We start from the raw sequence: 22,373 nt of genomic DNA, 5'->3' as shown, positions 1-22,373 counted from the left end.
TGAGCTGCTTATAGGCAAGGTGGGGCATAAATGTAATAGTAATACATGTGTTCCCCCCCTGATAACCTATGCCCCACCCCAAGTCTTTAGCCACCCATAACTAAGTTGATAAAGCATCATTATGTAGCTTCTGCAATGTTCTACACATCTCAATACTGTTTCAACCGATGTTTGAAATTAATCTTAACATGATACAGACCTCACAAAACCTTTCCCTTCCACATCTTGGGTAACTGATCTTGAACTTTGGAGCACTTTCAACAGCCTTAGGGTGCCATACAACAAATTCCACAGTAAGCCAAATAGTTTCACCCTCCAAACACTGGAAGAGATAATTTATTAAAGTTTTCACTGACTGTAAAAGTGTCTTTCATAAATTAGCATTAACAGCAAATCACAAGCTTTGCTTGAAAATTCATTATGGTGGTGGTTTGTTTTACAGCACAATACACACTAGAATCCTTCACAGAAGGAAGTTTTTAAAACCACACCACAAATCTGAGTAAAACAGTGGAAACTCTTCCCCCATGTTCCAGAATTTCCTGCTTTCAGCTATAGTGGAAATCCATTTTCACTTTCCAGATTTATGGATGGGCAAGAGTGAATGGGAATCAGTGGGTAATAATACAAAGAGTTTACACACCACAGTTCAATGTATTACACAGGAGGAAGAATGCTGGTCTCCTCAAGACGAAGTGTTGGAGTGAATATAACCATATTAAATTCGCCCAAGTCAGTTTTGTAAATGTTGGAAATGGAGCATACATACTAGTTTGCAAAGAGCCCAGGCAGTAAGTGTTGCACACCTTCCCTAACAGGTATCAGCTGGGGAAATAATAAAAGCATCTCTTGTTGGGTTGTGTTCACTGAATCCCACTACCAATGCACAAATACTCTTTATAATGTTACTAGACATAGCAACAGACAATCTTCTATCAAGTCTATGGATAGGATGTAAAGTGCCTGAAAATCCTCTCCTGATCAATAGTCCAGATGCTTCATCCAAAACACAGAAATCCCTGAAGAACCTTTATAATAACTATGCTAGCCAGGATAATTATAACCTACGGCAGACCAGCTCTTACCTTAATGCACGAAGCCATTCAAACTTCAGCTCACTCTGGATTTCAACCACTAAATAAACACAGAAGCTTCTCAGGTAGAGCCAGAATGAGTTAGAGGAGCAGATATGCTCTCACCCCTTCAAACACTGACGGGCGCTGAAAGTCAGTCTAAGTTCAAGTCTTTTCAGAACGGAACCAAGTAGCAGCTGGGGCTCCAAATGCTCATTGATCTATTATGGTCACCCACTTCAGGGTATAATACTGGGAGAGTCACACAAGCTTGCGGCTCCCTGTCGTCTCCTGTTTTGATCCTGACACCCAGCAACATACAACACTTCAAAAAACAGGTTTGATGATCCTCTGCAAATCCATTCCTGCAAATTTCAGGCCACTGGAAACCCTTTGTCTTCTCCCTTCCAGCACGCTATCCCAGCGGGCTTAGGAATTCCAAGTAGCTCCTGGGGAGGAGAAATCTGCCCCTTTTCAGCTAGCTGGTCTGCAGATCAAAAACCCAATCCAGATTTTAATGGAAGCACACAACTCTTTGGTCAGCATAAGCTGTCAAAGCTGCTCAGGCCTGGGGCGTATCTGAGTGACAGCTGCCCAGAGTATCTGCAGCCTAGCTCTCTTTCCTATGGCTAAGATGAACACCTCAGACCATGTTATATTATGCAACACCATCCTCCCCTTGGATCTCCTCATCTTCATCCATTTCCGTCTTGATCTGGGCCACACCTAGGCGGTACAAAGTATCCCGGATCACCACCTCACCTGGCTGGCAGCTTTGTACAATCTCATGAATCTGTTTGTTCACAATCTCACGGCTGGAGAGGAAATCCATCAGGCGATTATAAAGATAATAGTGCGTTGCGTTGTCAAAGGTTATAGGCCTCTGATGGACGTTATTGGTTTTGCTGTCATTGATGGCTGTAATGATAGCACCGTAGGGTTCCAGTTCCCGGCAAACGGAGAGGGAACGGTACTGAGCTGTTGCGTCCCCCTGGGTGCTCTGCTCTGTCCCGGTGTGAACTACTCGTCGAGACGCTGATTTGGTGACGGGATGCTGAATGGAATGTTCAGCACTGGTCATATCTACATTGTAGTGTCTGTCAAGAAGTTCTGGGCAAGACACAAACTGAAGAAAAAGAAAGTGGGGAGTTACCTTTCATGTATTAGTATAATGTTTGCAATTAGTATAATGTTTGCAATAATGTTTGCAATTTCCTCCTTCAGAAGTGCCTAAGCAATAAGAGAATTATCTCAAGAAGAGTCAGCATGTTATGATAGGGGCAACTAGATCTGAACCTCTAATTAGTCCAAGATTCTTTGAGTAAATCATACACGTTTTCACGCTCAGTTCTGCATCTGTAAAGCAGGAATAATAGTTGACTATTTCCACTGCAAGACTAATATGTTATGGACCAAGCTATGGACAAAGTTATAAATAAAAACCCATGCCAAGCATTTGAAATTGGACATACATTTGTATTCATATTCGAATATTCATATTTGTATTCATATTTATGTACATAATAATCAGTGAGGAAGAGGGGAGGGAGAGAAAAGCCCAACATTATTGCTTAGAGAAGTAATACCAGTTTAGGGCCTATTTTCCTGAACAATTAGGATAAAAATGTTACTGCTATTATTATTGAATTCCTTAGCTGTCCTTCACTGCAAGGTTCCCAGGTTATAGCAATGTTAAAATAAGTTTAACACATATTGGGCTGTCTTTCTCATTCTTACCAATTTACATGGCCTGTTCGTTGCCTAACTAAAAACAAAAGAATTCTAAAAACATGTAACACAGAGAACCATTTCCCATTGAAATGTGTTGCTTAAGCCGACACACACTGAGCTTGACAAAGGGGAGTAGGAGCTAAAAAGGAAGGCAGAAGACGGCAGAGGTCACTCAACTGTAGAAGTTTAACAGCAATTATATTGCTCAAAATTAGACCTTAATGAAGTTACAGTAGGCAAAATAGTATCAGAAAGATAGCATATGCCTTAGGAAGTTGTAGCTCATGTTATCTGAAAAACAACCCCTGACAATTCTGAGTCCCCACCACCTTAGTACCTTCCCTTAAAGGCACCTCTTAAGAAGACAAGCTTGCCCTTGATGATCTCACTAGCTTTGAAAACAGTGCACCGGTGCAAGGCAACTAACCTTTAATGGCTCCATGGGATCAGAGAAGCAGCCCTGGTTCCTCCCCCACATCTGAGAAGTCAAGTCAGGATAGCAGATATCTGCACACAATGCCACAGAGGAGGCCAAGTCTACCACATAGACTGGTGGCCAGTGGCGTGAAGAGGCCAGGAGGTCCACGTGGTCCCGGGGGCTTTCCCCCCTCACAATGTATTTTGAGCCACACACAACCTGGGGAGATAAAAAGTGTAACTGATTTGGTGCAACTGCACTGGAAGATAAGGAAGCACGTCTCAGGTTCCACCTTATGCTGCCCTGATAACTTAAGCCTCTCTTCAAACGAACAAATTGAATTCTAGTATAGAGGAAGATTCAGTCTAGGTTTTTCTCTAGGGTGACGGTCAAGAAAAGAGCATTGACTGTCCTGACACCATGATCCAGAGCACGTTCCCTGATCCAGAGACATATGGATAAGCTGTGGTTTGTTGCAAAGGGAAGTAGCTGCAGCAATCTGGGGATCTGCATGCTCCTCCTTCTTGGGGAACCATAAGGAGGAGTTCAAACCATGTTATGAAACAGGCTTATTTAAACTAACTAGTGCAATGTTTAATCCTTCTCACCTGGTGTGGACAGACTTTGTAGACTTTCCCTCCAGTGAAGTGTGCAGGGGGCTGACTGACCTGTGTCCCATTCTGTACAAAATCATACAGAGCCAGAAGAGAAAGACACAGCTGCTCCTACGAAATATGCCACAGAGAAAAATCAGCATGAGAGAGACAAAACAGAAAGACAAAATGTGGTGCAGTTATAAGTTCATGTAAAGGTTGCAAGGGTCAAAACCCCCAGACTCTCCGGTTTTATTTTTTCCATAAAATACCCTATTCCCACCACAGCCTCATATTTTTTAATGATATTTTCTCAAATAGATTTTACCATATTACCCCCAGGAAGTGTTTTCAACTTGAGAAAACATTTGGGTGTTTTTTTAAGCACACACATTACGTACCTTCTTTTTAACAATATCCAATATAAGAACTTCCCTTATTTAATTATTTCATGCAATTATTTCCCTTATTACTTATTTACTACTACTACTACTACTACTACTACTACTACTACTACTATTAATTAAATTTGTATGCCAACCTATACCCATAGGTCTCAGGGCAGTTACAACATAAAATATAAAATCACAATATAAAAACACAAAATACATTATAAACATAAAAACAAAAATAACCCAATAACCACCACCACCCCATATTAAAAGGGCATTGGATGTCACTCAGCCAAAGGCTTGGTTTAGGAGGAACATTTTCACCTGGTGCCTAAGGGTGTATAATGAAGACTCCAGGCGAACCTCCCTGGGGAGAGCATTCCACAAATGGGGAGTCACTGCAGAAAAGGCACATTCTTGTGTTGCCACCCTCCAGCCTTCTCATGGAGGAGGCACATGAAGAAGGGCCTCAGAAGAATGTTTTGAGATAATCTTATAGACTATGTCTGTATCGGCCTTCACAAGCCTGGTACCCTCCAGATGTTTTGGACTACAGCTCCCATCAGCCCCAGCCAGCACCATTGTAGTCCAAAACATCTGGAGGACACCAGGCCGGTGAACCCTGGTCTGTATAATGCCAAAAAAGAGGTTTCCCTTGATAATACAACAATAATACCATGAAGCTTCCAGATGAATTGCATAGTACTATCACCAAGCCATTTACTTTTCCAAACATACTGAAGTAATACTACAGTATATGCTTCTTTCCCCCTCTGTACTTGAATCCCAAGAGGACATGGAAGCAGCACACACTTCAAAAGCCAGGGATTGCTATGTGCTTACAGAAAACCTCCATTACCTTTGAGTCCTCTGCCTCCCAGGGAATGCTGCACTGGGTCAAGAAATTCTGCAATTCTTCCTCACTGTATGAGCCAATCTGCTCCATTTTACAGGTTTCGTCCTGAATCAGCCTCACTAGAGCACTTGCATTACCTAAAGAGCAAGGTGTAATTCTTACTTAGAACATTTTAATTAATTCTACAAATGACAAAACAGTTCTTGCCTTGCCCCAGAATGCAGTAAGTTAAATCACAAATTCTGAATTCCTAGAATGACAGACATCAAGCATCTAAGCTGAACACCAGAAGTTGGCAAGATGAAACTGAGGGCACAAGACCTTTGTCTAAAAGGTCTTCCCAGTGGTGTGGTGCTCCATACAAAAAATGGTAATTTTAGAACATTCCTTATCCCTTAATGTGGCCAACATAAAGCTTCTGCACGCATGCCAACCTAAGAGTATTCTAGCGAATGTTGTACCGATGCGAATAGGCTCTAACAGGATAGAAAGCGTACAAAAAAATTTGCTTCCCTATGGCAGCTCACCGTGGAAAATATTTTTTTCAGCAGTGTTCATACGGAGCTGGCAACATTCTACTCAGCCCTTGCCAATTCCATCAGCCTAAAAGCACACATTCTCAAGGCTAAACTTACTGCCTTAGTGCTCAGTTCTTAGTGTCCTTTTGGACACCATATAAAGCTACCATTCCAGAGAAACAAGTTACCTGGCATTATATGTGCTTCGAGGTTCTTCTCTCTCTCTGTGTTGACAACCACGGTGCCCCTCATCAGTGGTGGGAAGAAGGGAGAGATGATAGAGGCATCAAACTTTGTGATTGGGATGCTGGAGGGGAATGCCACCTGCTCTATCACTTCCGTCTCCATGGTGGACCAAAAGTCTTCCACGTTTACTTCACTAGATGCCAAGAATTCTGGCCAAGTAAACTGGCATTGGAAGAAGGAGGAAAGAAAAATATCAACCAATAACTTAATTTTAAGACAATTATATGCCCTATTCAACTCTACACAAAGAAATCAATTCTTTTTTCCACTTTGAATTTCACAGTATCATTAGCTCTGGGTTGTCCCAGTACTCCCCACTCACTTCTCAGAACTTCAGGAAGAGGTTTGCGGAAGAGAATGCCCTGAGAAATTTTGCTGAGAGGGTCTCACTTTCCTACTTTGGAACAAACAAGGATATAAATTGACCCAGTACATAGTAGCACTACAAACAAATACAACGAGGAGCAGAATTCAAGGTATGACTGGAGCACGTGACGCACGCCTAAGATAATCTACCTCAATATTTTTCAGTAGCAAAACATTTTCCACATTCCTCTGGGCTACTTCAACTTTGGGTGCGATGCCACAAACTCCACAGATCATATCATTGTAGTCTCGGACAGTGAGGCACTCAAAGGCCCAATAGCCATTACATAGCAGTTCCTCGAGCTGAGTTAGCTCCTCGGTGCTCAGGTTTCTCTCTAGGGATAAAAAGAGAACCATTTAACTAGTCAGGAAGCCTCAGACAATTGTAATTCCTAAGAATGGGATTTTGTGGGAAGGACAATAGAATAAACGGTAATACTAAGCTTGAAGGAACATACTTATGCGCTGCCTATTTTCCAGCTCTGTACTCTCATCAGAAAGTCACAGAAGTACTACTTGAATTACAGTTTACCCAGAAATTTTATCTGAGCAATGCTGTTCCCTTTAATTCAGGTACACTGCGATATTTACACCTGTGTAGGCCCCCAGAGATGACAGGGAACAGAACAGGCTATGTACTCTGTATTGCCCCCACAGCAAATGTGTATCAGGAAACAGGTACTGCTTCCTTTTCCTTGCACTCCAGTTGTAGCTACACCTACAGAGAATCCAGCGCATTTCCAGAAGATGCCACTCACAGACATAGTGCAAAATTCAACTACATAATTGTGCTCACACAAGGCTTACCATCAGCACAATAAGACTCTTCCCCTTCTCCACATTCTCTTGCATAAAGAATACTTGCACTGACAACAGTCAGTCACAATAACTGGGAAACCATGGCTGAGCAAAAGGAAAGTCAGCTTAATTCAGTAACTTTCACATTCTATTCTTGGAAAAGCAGAAGAAAAAGTACCCAGTGATCAAGTGAAGGCAACTGTACACTGCCAGCAAATCCCTATCCAAAGATGTCAGACAATCCTGCTGGGTAGGTTCTGTAGTCTCATCTTCTGCATATTTTGGTACACAGGAAAAGCATTCATTCATAGTCTTTCAGTCGACATCATGCCAACAGGCCCTTTTGCCTATAGTCCTGCGTAGCTAAAATACTAATCTCTCTCACAAAGCCCTCCATTCCACAATAGTCAGCTGATTAAATAAAGCATCTGCTAAAACAGTCCTTGATTCGCCACTGTTTTCTCAAGGAGAAAATGTTAAATGGTGGGTAAAAACTGTTGACTCAACGGTCACAACTGCTGGGTAGATTTCTGAATGAATAACAGGCTTTTTCGCAAACTCATCAAATAAAGTGCAGGGGAATCTTAAATTGAAAAGAGCTGGTTGGGAAAAGCCAATTACTTTAAACCCCCGCACAGAAAAACCATCCTATTTCCAAGCAAACTAAGGGTGCAAAGCTGTTGGAAAAGAAGGAGAAAGAGAAATATCAATACCGGTCTGCTCCTGCACCGATTCCAAGATGCTGCTGACTGCCACTTTAGGATCCTCTCCAAGTTTAATATGATTTCTTATTGTAAACAGAAGGTCCAGGCTCACTAAAAGCTTGTTGCCCACATTAAACAAGCCTACAATTGAAAACAAAAACAAAGACAGCTCTTACTACGGATTTAGAAATTCAGAACATAGCTCAGATCCCAAGTTCAGAAACTCTGTTCACATTCAAGCACACAGCGCAGCCTCATGAAGAAGAAACACATGAAAACCTCAACAGAAGAACAGAATGCACATGTCACACTTTTATACACCTCCCTTTGAATCTTAGGGCTCCCATATACTACTTTATTGATACAGTTTCTTACCGGTGTATATATCATTGAAGCTGTGGAGGGCCAAGCACTGCACATTCACGCACACCTTGAGCTGAGCAGTGACCACCTGCAGCCGATTAGCTGTCAACAGCCAACACTCTTGAGGACCCGCAAGAGAACTGTGACAATAGATGGAAATGAAATTGTTTTCAATTTAAGAAATGCCAGGAAAGACAGAAGTAGGATCAAACACTGAGCTGAAAGTAGTTACCTTAACCCCTTCCTGGAAATCTAAGCACAGCCTAAAACACAGGTTATCTCCAGTTTGGGGGGGGGGGAGCCAACCTAATGGTGTGTTTCAAGTGTATTTTGTGGTTTCATAAAAGGTAAAGGTAAAGGTAAAGGGACCCCTGACCATTAGGTCCAGTCGTGTCTGACTCTGGGGTTGCAGCGCTCATCTTGTGTTACTGGCCGAGGGAGCCGCCGTACAGCTTCTGGCGAACCAGAGCAGATTTGTCTGCTTCTTCTCATATTTCTTAGTACATAATCTGTAAATAGAACAAATGAACTAGAATCTACAGAAGCAAAGCCTCTTTAGACGGCACCTCCACCTTACTATGGGTACATAGATGCAGAAAATCTGGATGTTCAAATCGCACTTCATTTCTCAAGGAAAAAAAAAAGAGAAGGAAATATAATTCTAGTTTCAGGACCTGTGGTATGTCTGGAGAAAGTGACACACAAACATAGTGGCCAATAGCCTTACCAGTCCTGGTAGACTAGCTTGTCCATGTGATTTGATTTGTCAGTTTTGTTCACGACCAATGAGGCACGTATGACTAAAATGCAGGTGCTACACTTTACTTAAGATTTGAAATGCACGAACTGGTCCTGAGAGCAAGGAGAATTTTCTTTTAAAGAGCAATCCCTCTAGAATAGGAGCAGGGAACCTGTGGCCTCCAGGTATTGCTCAGTCAGGAAACCCCCACCCCACCCCACCTCAGCCATAGACTGACTGCAGCTGGGAGTACAGTGACATTTGGAGACATACACCCCCACCTGCTTGAGAAGAATGGCAATCAATGCAATTCTTCACTCACTTTGGTCCTCCTTTGAACAAAGGGCTGCTACAGAGAAGGCACTGGGATGATGGAAACTCGTAATAGTTTGACCAAGAGGTCTGCTCGATGGTGACCGTCTCCTCGTTCATATTGGACAGGATGAGCCGCGAACTATTGAGTTCATGAATCAGTGCAAAAACATCAGCCAGCTCTGATTCGTTCTCCGGTATCTGTATTACTTTGCGAAGAAGCTGTAAGGTGGACTGACGCTGGACTTCTTTTTGGGACTGAATTAGAGGCTCACTGGTGTTCAGCACATCTGCAGGGCTAGAGGTGACCTCCTACAAAGAAAGATTCGTTTTGATTATCTGCCAAGATGTTTGTGGGTTCAAAAATGATCTTATTTCCTGCCATTTATGTGATGACTAGACAAAAACAGTGATTTGGTAATACTCTCAATGGCGTGCTGAGCCCCAGCTCAAACAGAAAGCCTGACTGCACAGGGTTCCCTATTGCAGGGGAGATTCTAACCATATTCAGCCAAACACAATTAGAATCTCCCTGCAGACCTTTGCACAGAAATAATTTAAGGCTAGGAAATGAAGGGGCAGAGCTACCGCCCATGAGCCCACACAACCCTACCCAGTTTGAGCCCTCACACATTCTTTTGAACACCCAAAGAAGGCTAAGATAAACTGTGGAAGAGTCCACACACTCACACAGGTGTATGAAGAATGGAATTCAGTGCCATGTTGCATCTGCTCAAGCATTTCAGCTTGCCCAAAAGAAGGATCCTTCCTTCCCCCACCCCCACAGTTATGGGGATTCTCCTGGCCTCCTGAATGCCAATTTGGGATTTGTGCAAGGGGGGCACTGTGAGGGAAGAGAGAGGAAGCCCTGTTGTGCAAGTGGTAGCCCTGGTGCAGCTCTTCCACTGATGGGGTTTATTAGGTGAATCCTACCCAAAATGTGCAAATAGTCTTCAATCATTAACCTGCTGCCTGTTAACTACAGAAGGTCTGAGAAGTGCAGCTTCAAATTTAGTACTGTACATCAAGGAACACTAGGGGGCTCTGTAGGATAGTAAAACAAAACACATTTTGCTTTAGTGAATTTACACCCCAACAGAGTGTTAATCTGCAGTATTAAAGTTGAAGTGCAGATGGGGGTAAAGAGGTGAAGAGACAAGATACAATGAAAACTTAATTAAAAGGGGAACAGTTCAGAGTTTTCCCTTAAAAGACCACTGCAGAATCACAGATCATTTACACAGCCCAGCATTTTAACCAGGGTTAAAGGTTCAGGAATGTGCCACAATATCAGACAGTCCTTTCCAAACACCCTCCGTTATGGCATGCAAATTGTACCATCTGATTATATCAATGGTAAGAGTTAGCTCATCACGTTAGCTGATTGTAGAGTCCTCTGCTAACCAAGATTTGTAGCCAGCTTCAAACCCTGATTAAGAGCACACCCTCAAAGTAGTTTGCCAACTATGGCTAAGAGTGGCCATAAAATCCTGAACCATGGTTAACTCTTAACCAGCAGAGATAATTCATGAATGAGAGGGGAGGAGCTGGGAATGGAGCATGTGATCCCAGCACCCACCCAAAAACTCTTCACCAAGGTTACAGTTGCAGCAAAGCAACAGCACAGAACACAAAGATTTTAAAGAAAATGCAGATTGCACAATGCAGATTGCACAACTGTCACTTCGTATCAATTATGCTACGACTAGAAGCAGCCCAGAGTGGCTGGGGAAACCCAGTCAGAAGGGCAGGGTACAAATAATATATATCATTATTATTATTATTATTATTATTATTATTATTATTATTATACCCCCTTGAATTATTTTCCAGAATTTTTTTTCAACCCCCTGAAAGTCTCCAAAACCCAAAATAAAAAACCCACAGCAGCCAAGGAATTTGTCTTCCCAAAATTAAGCCTACTTTTCTCTCTCTTTAAACAGCACTTAAAAGTAAACCAGAATGGTATCAAGAAGTAATAATTATAAAATGTAGCTTCTAAACACATTTGTCATACAACCCAACCAGATAATTTTACTCAGAAGCAGGTCCCACCACAGGCCAATAGATTTCTAGCGTAGTACACTCAATTCTAAGGAGTAACAAAAAAACAAAAAACCAGCCACAACTCACCAGGGATTTTGCTGTTTTCTCAGCCCTGTCTTTGGCAAGATTGTAGCCACAGCTGGGACAGATCCTTGGTTTGTGCCGATTAGTGTATACGTAACTGCAAGCAGGATTCTTACACTTCCCTCGGCCACGTGAAGTGGCCAACCCCAAGTCCTGCAAAGAAAGGCAGCCCAAATATTTATCCAATCTGCTTTACACGTACCAGGAGGATACTAGACCTACAGAACTTGCTACACTACCCACTTTCCCTGAACACGTAAAAATCAGCAATGGCATTAGTCACTACACCAACAACCAGCGAAAAATGTTTGCTTCAGTATTAACAAGAATTATCACAAGCATTTAGCTAGATGATGTTCAAGCAAAAGTAATAGGGATTATTGGATGCTGGTTTTGACGAAGGGGAAAACAGAAGCAGAATTCCATTAAGATGTCATGGAAAACTGTGTTCAAAAGAGATTAACGTCAAGCAAGATAACAACCCGTACACTTTCCATTTCACTGCACTACTATGAACCACCAGCGGGTGAGAAGTGAAACTCACACATGCTCTCTGACTAGAAGCTGTGATGTTTCAGGGCAAATCAAACTGTAAATGCTTATGAATGGAAAGGGAGGTAGAAGCTGACCTAGAAACCAGTTCATAAGGGGCTGTGCAGTTCAAAGCATGGGCAACACCACCTTGTGCTTTCAGTAGCAGTCAGCTAAAAGTCAGTACCAGTTAAGGAAGTTTATACAACTAAACCAGCCTCAGTTCTTAGCCAGTTCCTGAAATAAGAAGCTTCAAAACTGTGAAGTGCTTTGAGTGACAGTATCAAAGATGATAACCACAGCAAAACTGTGGCCTACTTTTAAAAACAGACAAGGGGTTCTCATTTAAGGAAAATCATGCACCTGGTAACAGAAAGCAAACAAAAAACAAAAAGCCATGTATTGCGTTCTCCTGAGGTGTTGCAGAGAAAAAGGATTCTCACCAAGGTTACAGTGCAGCTGTACTTATAGGAAGGGAATACATCTGGTTTGACCTCCACCACTTTGACGTGAGATGCTGAGCTGTCTGTGCTGCCACGGAGCTTTCAATGGAGATCAAGGAGGCAAGAGAAAAATAAGACTCAAGTCATATGCACTGTTGGAAATTCTACTAGGCTGCCATCTGTACCTGACATACTTCTGATTATTTCCCTCCACATGTCACCAGGACACCAGTCTCTACTGTACAGCAAAGCCCTCCTAATGCAGTTTATATACCAAAACAAAACATGAAACATCTCACGCCAATAAAAGCAAACCATTCATATGTTTAACTATTCATTTTCACTCTTACATAAATATACAGCAAATTGCTGTCTGAAGGCCAGTTTGTACTATGCATGGCCTGTAAATGCAACACACAGAGGAGCACAAGAGCAGCCTAAAACTTGCAGACAGAAGGCAACCCTAGCATTTTCCCATAATAAAGTCTAATATTCCCATAGGTTATTGACTGCACAAATTGTGAACTAAGGGTGAAAACATATGCTTGAACTCAAGTAGGCCCAGCTCATATAACTGTCTGCCACAGAATTGGGGTGGATGGATTATGTGAGCAGAGTTTATTAATTATGAAGTCTACACACAAATCTTACAGTTCATACCACACATGGTGAGAAGGTTGTAAGCAAAGCCAAGTCTTGTTCCCAGCACGAACTGGCCTTGAAACGACTTCACTAGCAATAGAACAGGCCAGAATACTCAATATATATACTGAAATTTCCCCTAGAGACCGTAATAGTGTAGCAGGTCAGACCAGGATGGGGAAAGGCCAGATCAAACCCCCACTCTGCACTCTGGTCCAAACACATCCTCTCAGTCAAGCTACCTTGTTATGAGGATAAAATGGAGGGGTGGGGACTATGTATACAGTTTGTGATTCTTAGAGAAAGGGCGGGATTAAAGTGCATAATAGATAAATAATAAAGCAATTAAAAAGATTACACAGTATCACACACGTTACTATTTTTTTATTTTAGGAAGCATTTGCAAAGTATAATGCAAGAAGCATTTCCAAGTTAATGCTCATGGCCCAAGGAATAGAAATCTGTAGGCCAGAGCCTGATGTTTGCAGGATAAGCCACACTAAATTAAATGAGTTATGTAAGCTAAATTTCCCCCCACTTTACATGAAAAAACTGAATTCCGTAACATGCTAACAATTACATTCCTAGAGAATAGAAGAGCATGAATTTAGGCAAAAACCACCATTACCTTGTGCTCTTCAGCACTGGGTGGTTGCAGGGGAGACTGGCCCAGCTGCTTCAGAGTGCTAGGCTTCAGTCCTGAGATTCTTACACAGGAGTTTTTTTCTTAAATAAAAAACAAGCATGGAACGTTTAACATATGTGAACAATACACATCAATAAGTTGCATTTTACACTGACTGGTCTAGTAAATGCAGTGTGGGATGTGGTGTAGCAAAATCACTTCTGAATCTCAAAAGACCAAAGCACAAATGTGCAGGCTCTCTTTTCTCACAAGCATTTGCAAAACTGCCAGTCCTGGAAACATAAAACTGCTTTGATGGGAAACCATGATCCAAGCCTTCTCGTCATTAAGTGACACTCAGAGTCACACCCCGCCAGCATAATTCTAGGTACAACAATTCGTGTCCTGCCATTCAGAAGACACAGTTTCCCTCACCACACACAAACAGGAACCCTTGTTTTACCGTTGTTTGTAAATGGCTGCCTGCAAGTGGGCTGCTCTGTGTTGGTTTCTCTTGCCACACTGACAGGAGCAGGCAAAATTGCCCTCGTGGGTCTTGCTGCGGCCAGCAAAGAAGGCTTGGGCTTGGCTTTGCTCTTCTGCTCCTGCCCTTTGGTTGCAGTGCCAAGAGCATCAGCTCTGAAAAAAAGAAGAAACGCAGTTGAGAATTCCACAGTTCAGCTATGCCAGCAGCAGTCACAACCTGCTTGAGAAGCAAGGTAGCTGCCTTGTAATTTATCTGATGCTTGCCATCTGTCAAAAGAGAGACACTAAAATATAGATAGCATTGACTCAAAGGTGTCAATAAAAGCGTGCTAAAAGAGCTACTCTGAAAAGCCTGGAAGGCAAAACCGTCCTTGGAGTGCACCAAGAAAATCATTTGGAGCCAAAAGTGTAAATAGCAGCGCAACACATGCAATGTCTATATTTTACACAAAACCGACTTACCCTGTTGGATGTTTCGTGGCAGAAGCTGGATTTGAAAGGGAGCTGGCAGCACTCACTACCTCCACCAATGCCTGTGCCTCCAGCCCTTCATTCTCCCTGTCCTTCTGTTCTAATAAAGGCTCCGCCTGTACAATGCCCTCTTGAAGTTGAATAACAGTCGTGGCGTTTCCTTGCTCCTCTGGCTGCATGTTGTTTGCAAGGATGTGAGCCTCCGAGATGATCACTTCTTCCCATTCCGTTTCCTGCACCTGCTGCCCAGAAGTGGCAGCATTTAGAAGCTGAGTAACTGCTTCGGAGCTCTCAAGCATAGATTTGGAGGCACTGTCGTGAACCACAGCCTGTCCTAAGGCTAATGACTGCTGACTTTTTTTGGGCCCCAATGTTTTTACAGGCACACCAGAAGTTGGCTCAGTTTTGCCTTTAGGCTGCTTCTCCTGAAATGCAAAGCACATTCAAAGTCAGCATCACATATACTTCATATTGCATTAAAATCCATTCAGTAAATAATAATTGGCAGACATGTAGAATGAAAACACAAAATTCTCCAGGGCTGAAAATGTAAAATGAATATCAACTCGTCAAACAAGTTGACGTGAGACCATGTAAAAAAAGGGGGGGTTCTCTTTCTTTGAGCAATTCAGCTAAATTTAAATATGCTTACTTATTAAAAAAAAACCTTTGGGACAACAGGAAATACACACTGATTCCTGATTTCATCACTAGTGCCTTGGGTTTTAAATTGTATTGTGGATTATATATTTTTATGTGCATTTAATAGGTCAAAAGGAAGGATATAAATTCTTTGAATAAATAACTAAATAAGAATGGCTGATCAAATCACCTTCATTTAACTATCAACTGTGCCAAGCCGGAGCAGGAGGGGAGGAGCTCAGGTTTTTATCACAGCAGTTCAAAACAAACTTAATGTTTTTAAAAGGAGTTAGAGTAGAAAGCAATGGCTGATTTCAGTTTATTAGACCCAACTCAGCCTGACATAGAAAAATGAGACCCCAAAGAAGTTTTCCACTTGTAAAATTATGAAAGGAAGGAAACTGCTTTTGAGTATTTTTGACAGTATGGATTCAACCCTATCCACATACTTCTTGCCAAGAACAAAGGCTCCAAAGAGTCACTATTTCAACAAAGAAACCATTCCATAGCCTTACTTACTTCATGCATTAAAAGCCAAGAACAAACACAAAAAGCAAGGTGCAAGGTCACATTTCCTACAATCTGAAAACATACCTTTGGGATCCATTTGCCTCCCAGAAAGTTCCCACACATTGGGCATTTGGGTGGCTTGTGTCTGGTCACGTATGTGAATGTACAACCTGGGTTGGTGCAATTCCCATGCCCTCTGCGGGTGTAGGTAGTTGTCTGAAGTGAGAGGGTATGGATTATTTTACTAGAACTACATCACAACTGGAAGTTTCCTTCCTGTCATTAAGTATATTCAAACATCATTAAAAGACTGCATCACGACAGTAGCATAGAATCACTCTCATTACTTCACTTGGATCCCTGTTCTGCATGGCAACTAGGGCAGATCATTTTACCCAGTTATCGGGTTAGTAAGCCAGTAATACTGCCATTTTCACTTTTGACGAAACTAAAATGCTAAGAAGAATAACTTTAAAAACAACCCCCAAGCTCACATTCTGTAATTCACACAAAACGGTTGTCAAAAGTGAGCATGGCCACACAGACAAAAAGCACACACAGATGCATACTCAAAGGCAGACATACACCCACAACTGTTCTAACCCTCACCAGCAATGAAGGTCCTTTTGTGTGTGTTTTTTAAAGAATTGCAGCCTATTGGAGAAGGCCTTTTTCAAGCCAAATTATGGCATGAGCAGCATTTTCGGAGGAGTCACAGGTGAAGAGGGCAGGATTAACCCCCACCACCTCATGTATTATATGTTGCATATATGCAAAGGTTCTGGGTTTAAACCCTAGCGTCTCCTGTGAAAGGACTGGAAAACCCAAAGAACTGAAAATCCAGAGGAACAGTAATATTCTAAAAGACTGATAGTCTGATTCAGTATAAGGCAGTGGCTTAGTGTGTTCTAGACCTAACTAAAGAAATGCATGAAAAATGAAGAGCCTTTCCAAGAGAGGTGGCATCAGCACTTCCTTTACTGACCAGTTTGATTGACGTTGGATTTTCCAAAGCAGAATGGGCTGGCAGAGGTAGCATAATGAACTGTGCAGTAGGCGTTGACGAATTACTTTCTTCTCTGTCCTACAAGAGAAGAGAGAAGCAGGTTGCGTGGTGTTTTCTATGTTCTAGCAATTTTACTGCATGTCCTCCCCGCCCCATTAATATAAAATTTACAAAACACAGTATGCCAAAACAACAGGGCAGTGGTAGTTAAGACCTACAGATGCAGCCAACTTGATCTGTTCAATAATCTACAGGACTGGATAAATTTTGTTTCACAAATATTCAACAGAGTGACCAGCAACAAGAATAAGGCTGCAATCTAGGCAGATTACATTAGGTATCTGTCCCATTGAACCAGTGGAATTTATTTCCTAGTAAAAATGCACTGGATCACCCAGTAAGGAAAGTCAAGAGGAAAAACTTTCAAAAGCTTTACTTACTCTTCTGGTCACCACAGCTACAACAGAGAGACCCTCTGAAGACTGTGGTTGGGCCACAGCAATGCCCCCATTGGAGGCATCTGAACTGTTTACCAGGGTCTCTTCAATAACCACGCTAGCTGCTTGATAGGGATAGCCATCGCTTACTTCCAAAGAGGCTTCATCCAGGAGAACATCTCCAGCCCCTTTGTGTGCAGCAGGTCTGACATAATGAGACAAGATCTCCGATGCAACAACTTCTTCTATTGTGTCTGACTGAACAAATGAGGCTGGGTCTTCTGAAACCCCTTCAATGGCAATGCACTGCTCAGAAATGCCAATGTGGCTGGAATCTACAGAGAGGATGTTCTGCACGGTGCTGTGGGAAACACCTGTGACATTGGTAGAAGCTGTCAGTCCTTCTGATGCTGTTTGGCCCTGGGTGACGCAGAGTTCCAAGTGCTGCTTGCTTCTCTCCTCCTGGAGAGAGCCTTTGGGGATAATTATGTAATCTGAACGCGGGAGGATTTTACGGAAACCTGGAATGTCTGGAACCACAGCAGTCAGGGAAGACAACTTTGCGTTCTGTGGAAAAGGGCAAACAAGGGGCATGAGGACACATCCGTTTGGCTATTTTAACACATTTCTTGGCATATCAAATAAGCCGCAACAGCAAAATTCTACCAAGACTTCATTATCTGTAGCAAAGCATATGGATAAGGTATGCAAATATACCTCAAACATGTGTGTCATTTCAGAAACTCAATGAAACTTAGATGCTCCTCTATACAAAAAAAAACAAAAAAACAGTTATTCCTGGCTACTTCTAAACACAGTACTGTGTAAGCAGCAGAGTTTAGAAAAAGCAAGTAAAAGGTCATGATGCTTTAAGTATTTTATTTCTTGCTGGTTTCGATATATAGCAAACATAATATTGCATGCCAGTAGGTGCCATGAAAGGAAGCTACTTAGGATGAATTACCGGATCTAGACCTTCTTTTTCTAATTTGGCCTTCTCCAAATAATAACTCTTCTCAGCCACACTGAGCAGCTTCCAACTCTCACTGATCTTCTTGTTAATTTCAGACTGGGGAAGATGTGGAAGCTCCTGCTGAACTTTCAGGTATATGTCATAATAATATAGAAGGTACGCAGATCTGGAAAGCAAGCAAATACCAGACTTTAAAGCCAGTCACAAATTACAGTGACAGCAAACCAATCCACTTACAGGTTTGCTTTACAATAAATGTTCAGAAAATAAAAGGTGTTTTGTAAAGAGAAACACATTAAGATTGAAAGAGGTATTTGGTAAACAACAGCCCACCCTATACATGATTACTTGGAAGCAACTTCAATGGGAGAATTCGGATGTCACACTAAGCCATAGATTAGCATGACAAAGAGGAACGACAGTGAGCTTTGAGTTTGCATCCTTCGCCCTCCCCTCTTCACTGTCCATGAGAAGTTTTTGCTTAATCATGGCTTGTTTTGTAATCTAAAGCAACAAACTTGGTTTTTAATATTAATCATGATTTTTCCTGAAACAAGCCAACTTCAAACTGTGGGTTAGGAAGCAGGCTTGTTTAAAGAAAACTATTGTTCTTTCCCTCTTTAGTTCCTGGGTCCATTCCTTTCTCGCTATGTCTAGACTAGAGAGAAGTTGTCTCCCTCTCAACTTTGGTCACCCAGTCAGAAAACTGACAATAGGTTCAAGGACACAGGCTAAAAAAATACTTCTTCCATACAACTGACTAATTTTTAGAATTAATCACTATGGTATGTGAGGATGGCCAGTAAAATGGCTCTTAAAAGGATTGGTCACATGCATGGAAATCAGCTCTATCCTGGGCTAAATGGAACCTCCATGTTCCTATGCATTATTTTTCCTGCTGGGTATCTGCAGATTTAGGTACATCACTGGTGAAACCTGTATCATGCAATGCTTTCCCCCTCCCAGCCCGAGTCCTGGATTAGCAAAGAAGAAAAGCAAGAAGCTTCTGCACATGAGGCCTTTATATCATGCCTGTCATGATCATTCACAGAGCTAGAGTGGCCATGGACCCAGTCACAATGAGGGGCTTATTCCACGTAACATGAAACCTTAACTTTCACACCCGGGTCCCATTCAATCTACTATTTCAGTCCCAACGCCCTTCGTTTACATTATTATCTGTTCTGGCACTCAGATGAGTACTGCAGGAACTGAACCCGAGAAAAACAGAGGAAATGACTGTGAGAGGGACAGAATGAGTGTTGGCAAGGGACTGTCTGACCTAAACTCACTTTTCTTTTCATACCTAGGAAGAGTACAAGGGACATCCAAACATTTATTTACAGACCAGCTCATACATTCTCTACCCTGCTGTAAAATGTTCTTTTGCTGTAAACAAGACAAGAGTTCTCTCAAGCACTCAAAGAGTTTGGATATTTCTGAAACAAACTTAGTTTTCCCACTACAAATTTACAAGGCACACTACATTCCTGCTGCCCTTGTACATTCAGGGAGAGATCTAACATAGATTCCCTTCCTTTCTTTCACCCCACTGGTAGGTCTCAAGCCCCTACAAAATCTGCTCTGAAGGGTTGGAACAAGGTGCCAGAGGAGGTAGAATTTTTTTTGGTCTCATTGTGCAAGCAGATTTGCTTTGGACAAGCAGGGGGACATTATTGGGTGTCACTTTAAGTTCTGGAACAAATCCAGCACTTTAACCTTTCCTACTGATCTCATAGCAAAAGATATCCAAATTTTCAGATACACTGGCACCCTAAGGCCCTGTTGATTTTTCTTACCTCTTTACAAAGAAGACCTACTTTACTTAAATATTTAACTAGCTGACAGAAGATGAGTAGACAAGTGCACAGAATTCAGGACAGACTAGTGAGTGGACTAGCAGAAAAGGGGTGGAGTAGTCTGTGCCCAGCAAAGAAACCAAATCTCTGCAAAAGGAGGAAATCCCCCCTCTACCCAAGACAGAAAGCTGCTAGAGGAGGGATGGAGCTTTCTGGCCCACCTCTGCTGCCCATCTCGCGCAGCAGACTAGCAAAATATTTTGTAGGATAGTTACTTTTGTGGACTTCTACAAAGCTGACATTTTTGGAAAAGGAATGCACACACACACCAAAAAAAAGTTATCTTAGATGGAAAGCTCTTCGTATGATATACATCCATTTAGGAGGGAGATATCACCCACCTGGGCTTCTTAGTCTTTTCTCCTTGATCTCCAGGACTTCTATATTTCTTCTTCTTTTTAGATGGCACCGGAGAAGCAAAGGTGTATGTGCTTTCTATTTCCTCCATTACTACAGTAACTTCACTGCCATCATATGGGGCTTCCATTGCTATGGAAAAATTCTAAGAAGTTATACACTCTTCAAATCATTACTGGTCATAAAACCCTAACAATAATCATCAAAGCTGAAAGGTCCATGCTAATTTTGAACTATTGCTTTCAAAACATAGTACAGAAATTGAATGTACTTCTGACATCCTCCAGGCATTGTGGGATCTAAATGTCTCTTGAAACTGGACACTCAAATTGAGCCCTAAGCAGCTGCCACTCAATGTATTGTAAAGGTAAAGGTAAAGGGACCCTTGACCATTAGGTCCAGTCGTGTCCGACTCTGGGGTTGCGGCACTCATCTTGTGTTACTGGTCGAGCGAGCCAGCGTACAGCTTCCGGGTAATGTGGCCAGCATGACTAAGCGCTTCTGGTGAACCAGAGCAGCACATGGAAACGCCATTTACCTTCCCGCTGGAGCGTACCTATTTATCTACTTGCACTCTGATGTGCTTTCGAACTGCTAGGTGGGCAGGAGCTTGGGACCGAGCAACGAGAGCTCACCCCATCGAGGGGATTCGAACAGCCAACCTTCTGATCGGCAAGCCCTAGGTTCTATGGTTTAACCCACAGCGCCACCCACACCATATGCAAAAGGAAGTACTTGCCTCAATCAGAATTGTGTCCCCACTTTGTTTGTACAGAAGCCTATCTACTTAAGAATGTTTCAGTTGCCTCCCTTTTAGTTGAAACAACACCAGAGCCTGTCTCAAAATATTAGAACCCAGAGCCATCCAATGCAGTCAAATAGTGGGAGATTCAAAACAGGCAAAACCAGGGCTTTTTTCAGCTAGAAACTCGCTGGAACTCAGTTCCGGCATCTCTCAGGTGAGTGCCATTGTCATTATAAGAGAACAAGGGAGGCATTCATGGTGAGTACCAGCACCTCTTTTTCTAGAAAAATAGCACTGGCAAAACATTCTATTTCAGTAGTGCAGTATGAACTTTGGAATTCACTACCACAAGATTGTAGCACCCGCCACCAACTTGGCATGCCTAACATGTGATCAGACAAACTCCATGGAAGATAAGGCTGTCGAGGGGTATACAACGCTTCTCCAGTATCAGAGGCAACACTTATTTATTTAACATAACCTGTTCTGCACTTAGTTGATTAACCCCGAACGGCAGCAAACTGTAAGAAGATGCAAACAGCGGGCAGGTGCCGCTGCGCTCAGCTGCTGCTTGTGGGCTTCCTGCCAAGTCATCTGGCCGGCCGTGCGAAAACAGAATGAGGGGCTGGGTGGGCATTTGGGGATGCGAACGGCAGGGCCCCCCAAAGTCAGCCTCCCACTCCCCCCAGCCCCACCCGATACCCTCCTGTCAGCCCCCAGCGCTGCCGCCCACAGCCTTGCGGGTGGGGACTCCACGCCCCGCTCTGCCGCGCTTCTGCTATTAAAAGCGAGAGCGAGGCCGGACTTGCCCTGGACGGAAACTCACTTGGTGGCGCGGGACGAGCCGGTCATACCCCAGCGGAGAAGAGCCCCCGCCGTCCTCGCATACCGGGCAGCCACGGCCAGGCCGCTTCGCTTACGCCTCGCAAGGAAGCCTGTCAGCGAAGCCCGGCGCCTCCGTAGCTGCTCAACGCCTTGCTAAGAGCAACTCCGGAGCCACAGCTTTAAGCAACCAGCGCCGTACCGGAAGTTCTGCTCCTGAAAGTTCTTCCTGTTGTCTTCAGGTCACGGGGCCGGCGAACGTTCGGGCGAATAGGTAGGCTGGCCGATTGCCGCGGGCGAAAACCATAGAGTTAAGGTAACAGCGGGAGGGAAGACGGGAGCCGAGGGACTATCTAGGAGAGGTAGTAAGGTTATAGAGTTGAATCGCGCCCTTGCGGAAGGGAGGTTTGGTGGATGCTCAGGGGAGTCTACAGAAACAAGAATCTTGGTGCTGGCAGTAAAGGGGACAGAAGTCGTGGTACTCGAGGGCGAGGGTGGTTGATCGCCGGGTGTTAGAATTGTGAAGTTGGAAGGGACCACCGAAGGTGATCCAGTCCAACCCCCGGCGATGCAGGAATCTACAAA

At 43.0% G+C, this 22,373-nt stretch overlaps 1 protein-coding gene across 1 annotated transcript; it reads right to left on the bottom strand.

The window, feature by feature from the left end:
- Positions 1 to 303: 303 nt before the first annotated feature.
- On the bottom strand, positions 304 to 21,896 carry HMGXB3 (HMG-box containing 3). The gene is made up of 20 exons (XM_033140285.1): positions 21,793 to 21,896; positions 20,206 to 20,353; positions 17,997 to 18,171; positions 17,036 to 17,599; positions 16,575 to 16,673; positions 15,674 to 15,805; positions 14,429 to 14,862; positions 13,944 to 14,119; positions 13,484 to 13,581; positions 12,214 to 12,312; positions 11,243 to 11,392; positions 9,120 to 9,421; positions 8,071 to 8,198; positions 7,705 to 7,836; positions 6,344 to 6,528; positions 5,770 to 5,989; positions 5,067 to 5,200; positions 3,831 to 3,947; positions 3,232 to 3,441; positions 304 to 2,199 (listed from the first exon to the last, which is right to left on the bottom strand). The coding sequence occupies exons 2-20, from the start codon at positions 20,349 to 20,351 to the stop codon at positions 1,732 to 1,734; spliced, it is 3,969 nt and encodes a 1,322-aa protein (XP_032996176.1). The 5' UTR covers positions 20,352 to 20,353; positions 21,793 to 21,896; the 3' UTR covers positions 304 to 1,731.
- Between the last annotated feature and the right edge of the window lie 477 nt (positions 21,897 to 22,373).

This window comes from Lacerta agilis, chromosome 2, assembly GCF_009819535.1.
Source record: "Lacerta agilis isolate rLacAgi1 chromosome 2, rLacAgi1.pri, whole genome shotgun sequence".
Lineage (NCBI taxonomy): Eukaryota > Metazoa > Chordata > Lepidosauria > Squamata > Lacertidae > Lacerta > Lacerta agilis.
This window is presented reverse-complemented; position numbering and strand designations above follow the sequence as displayed.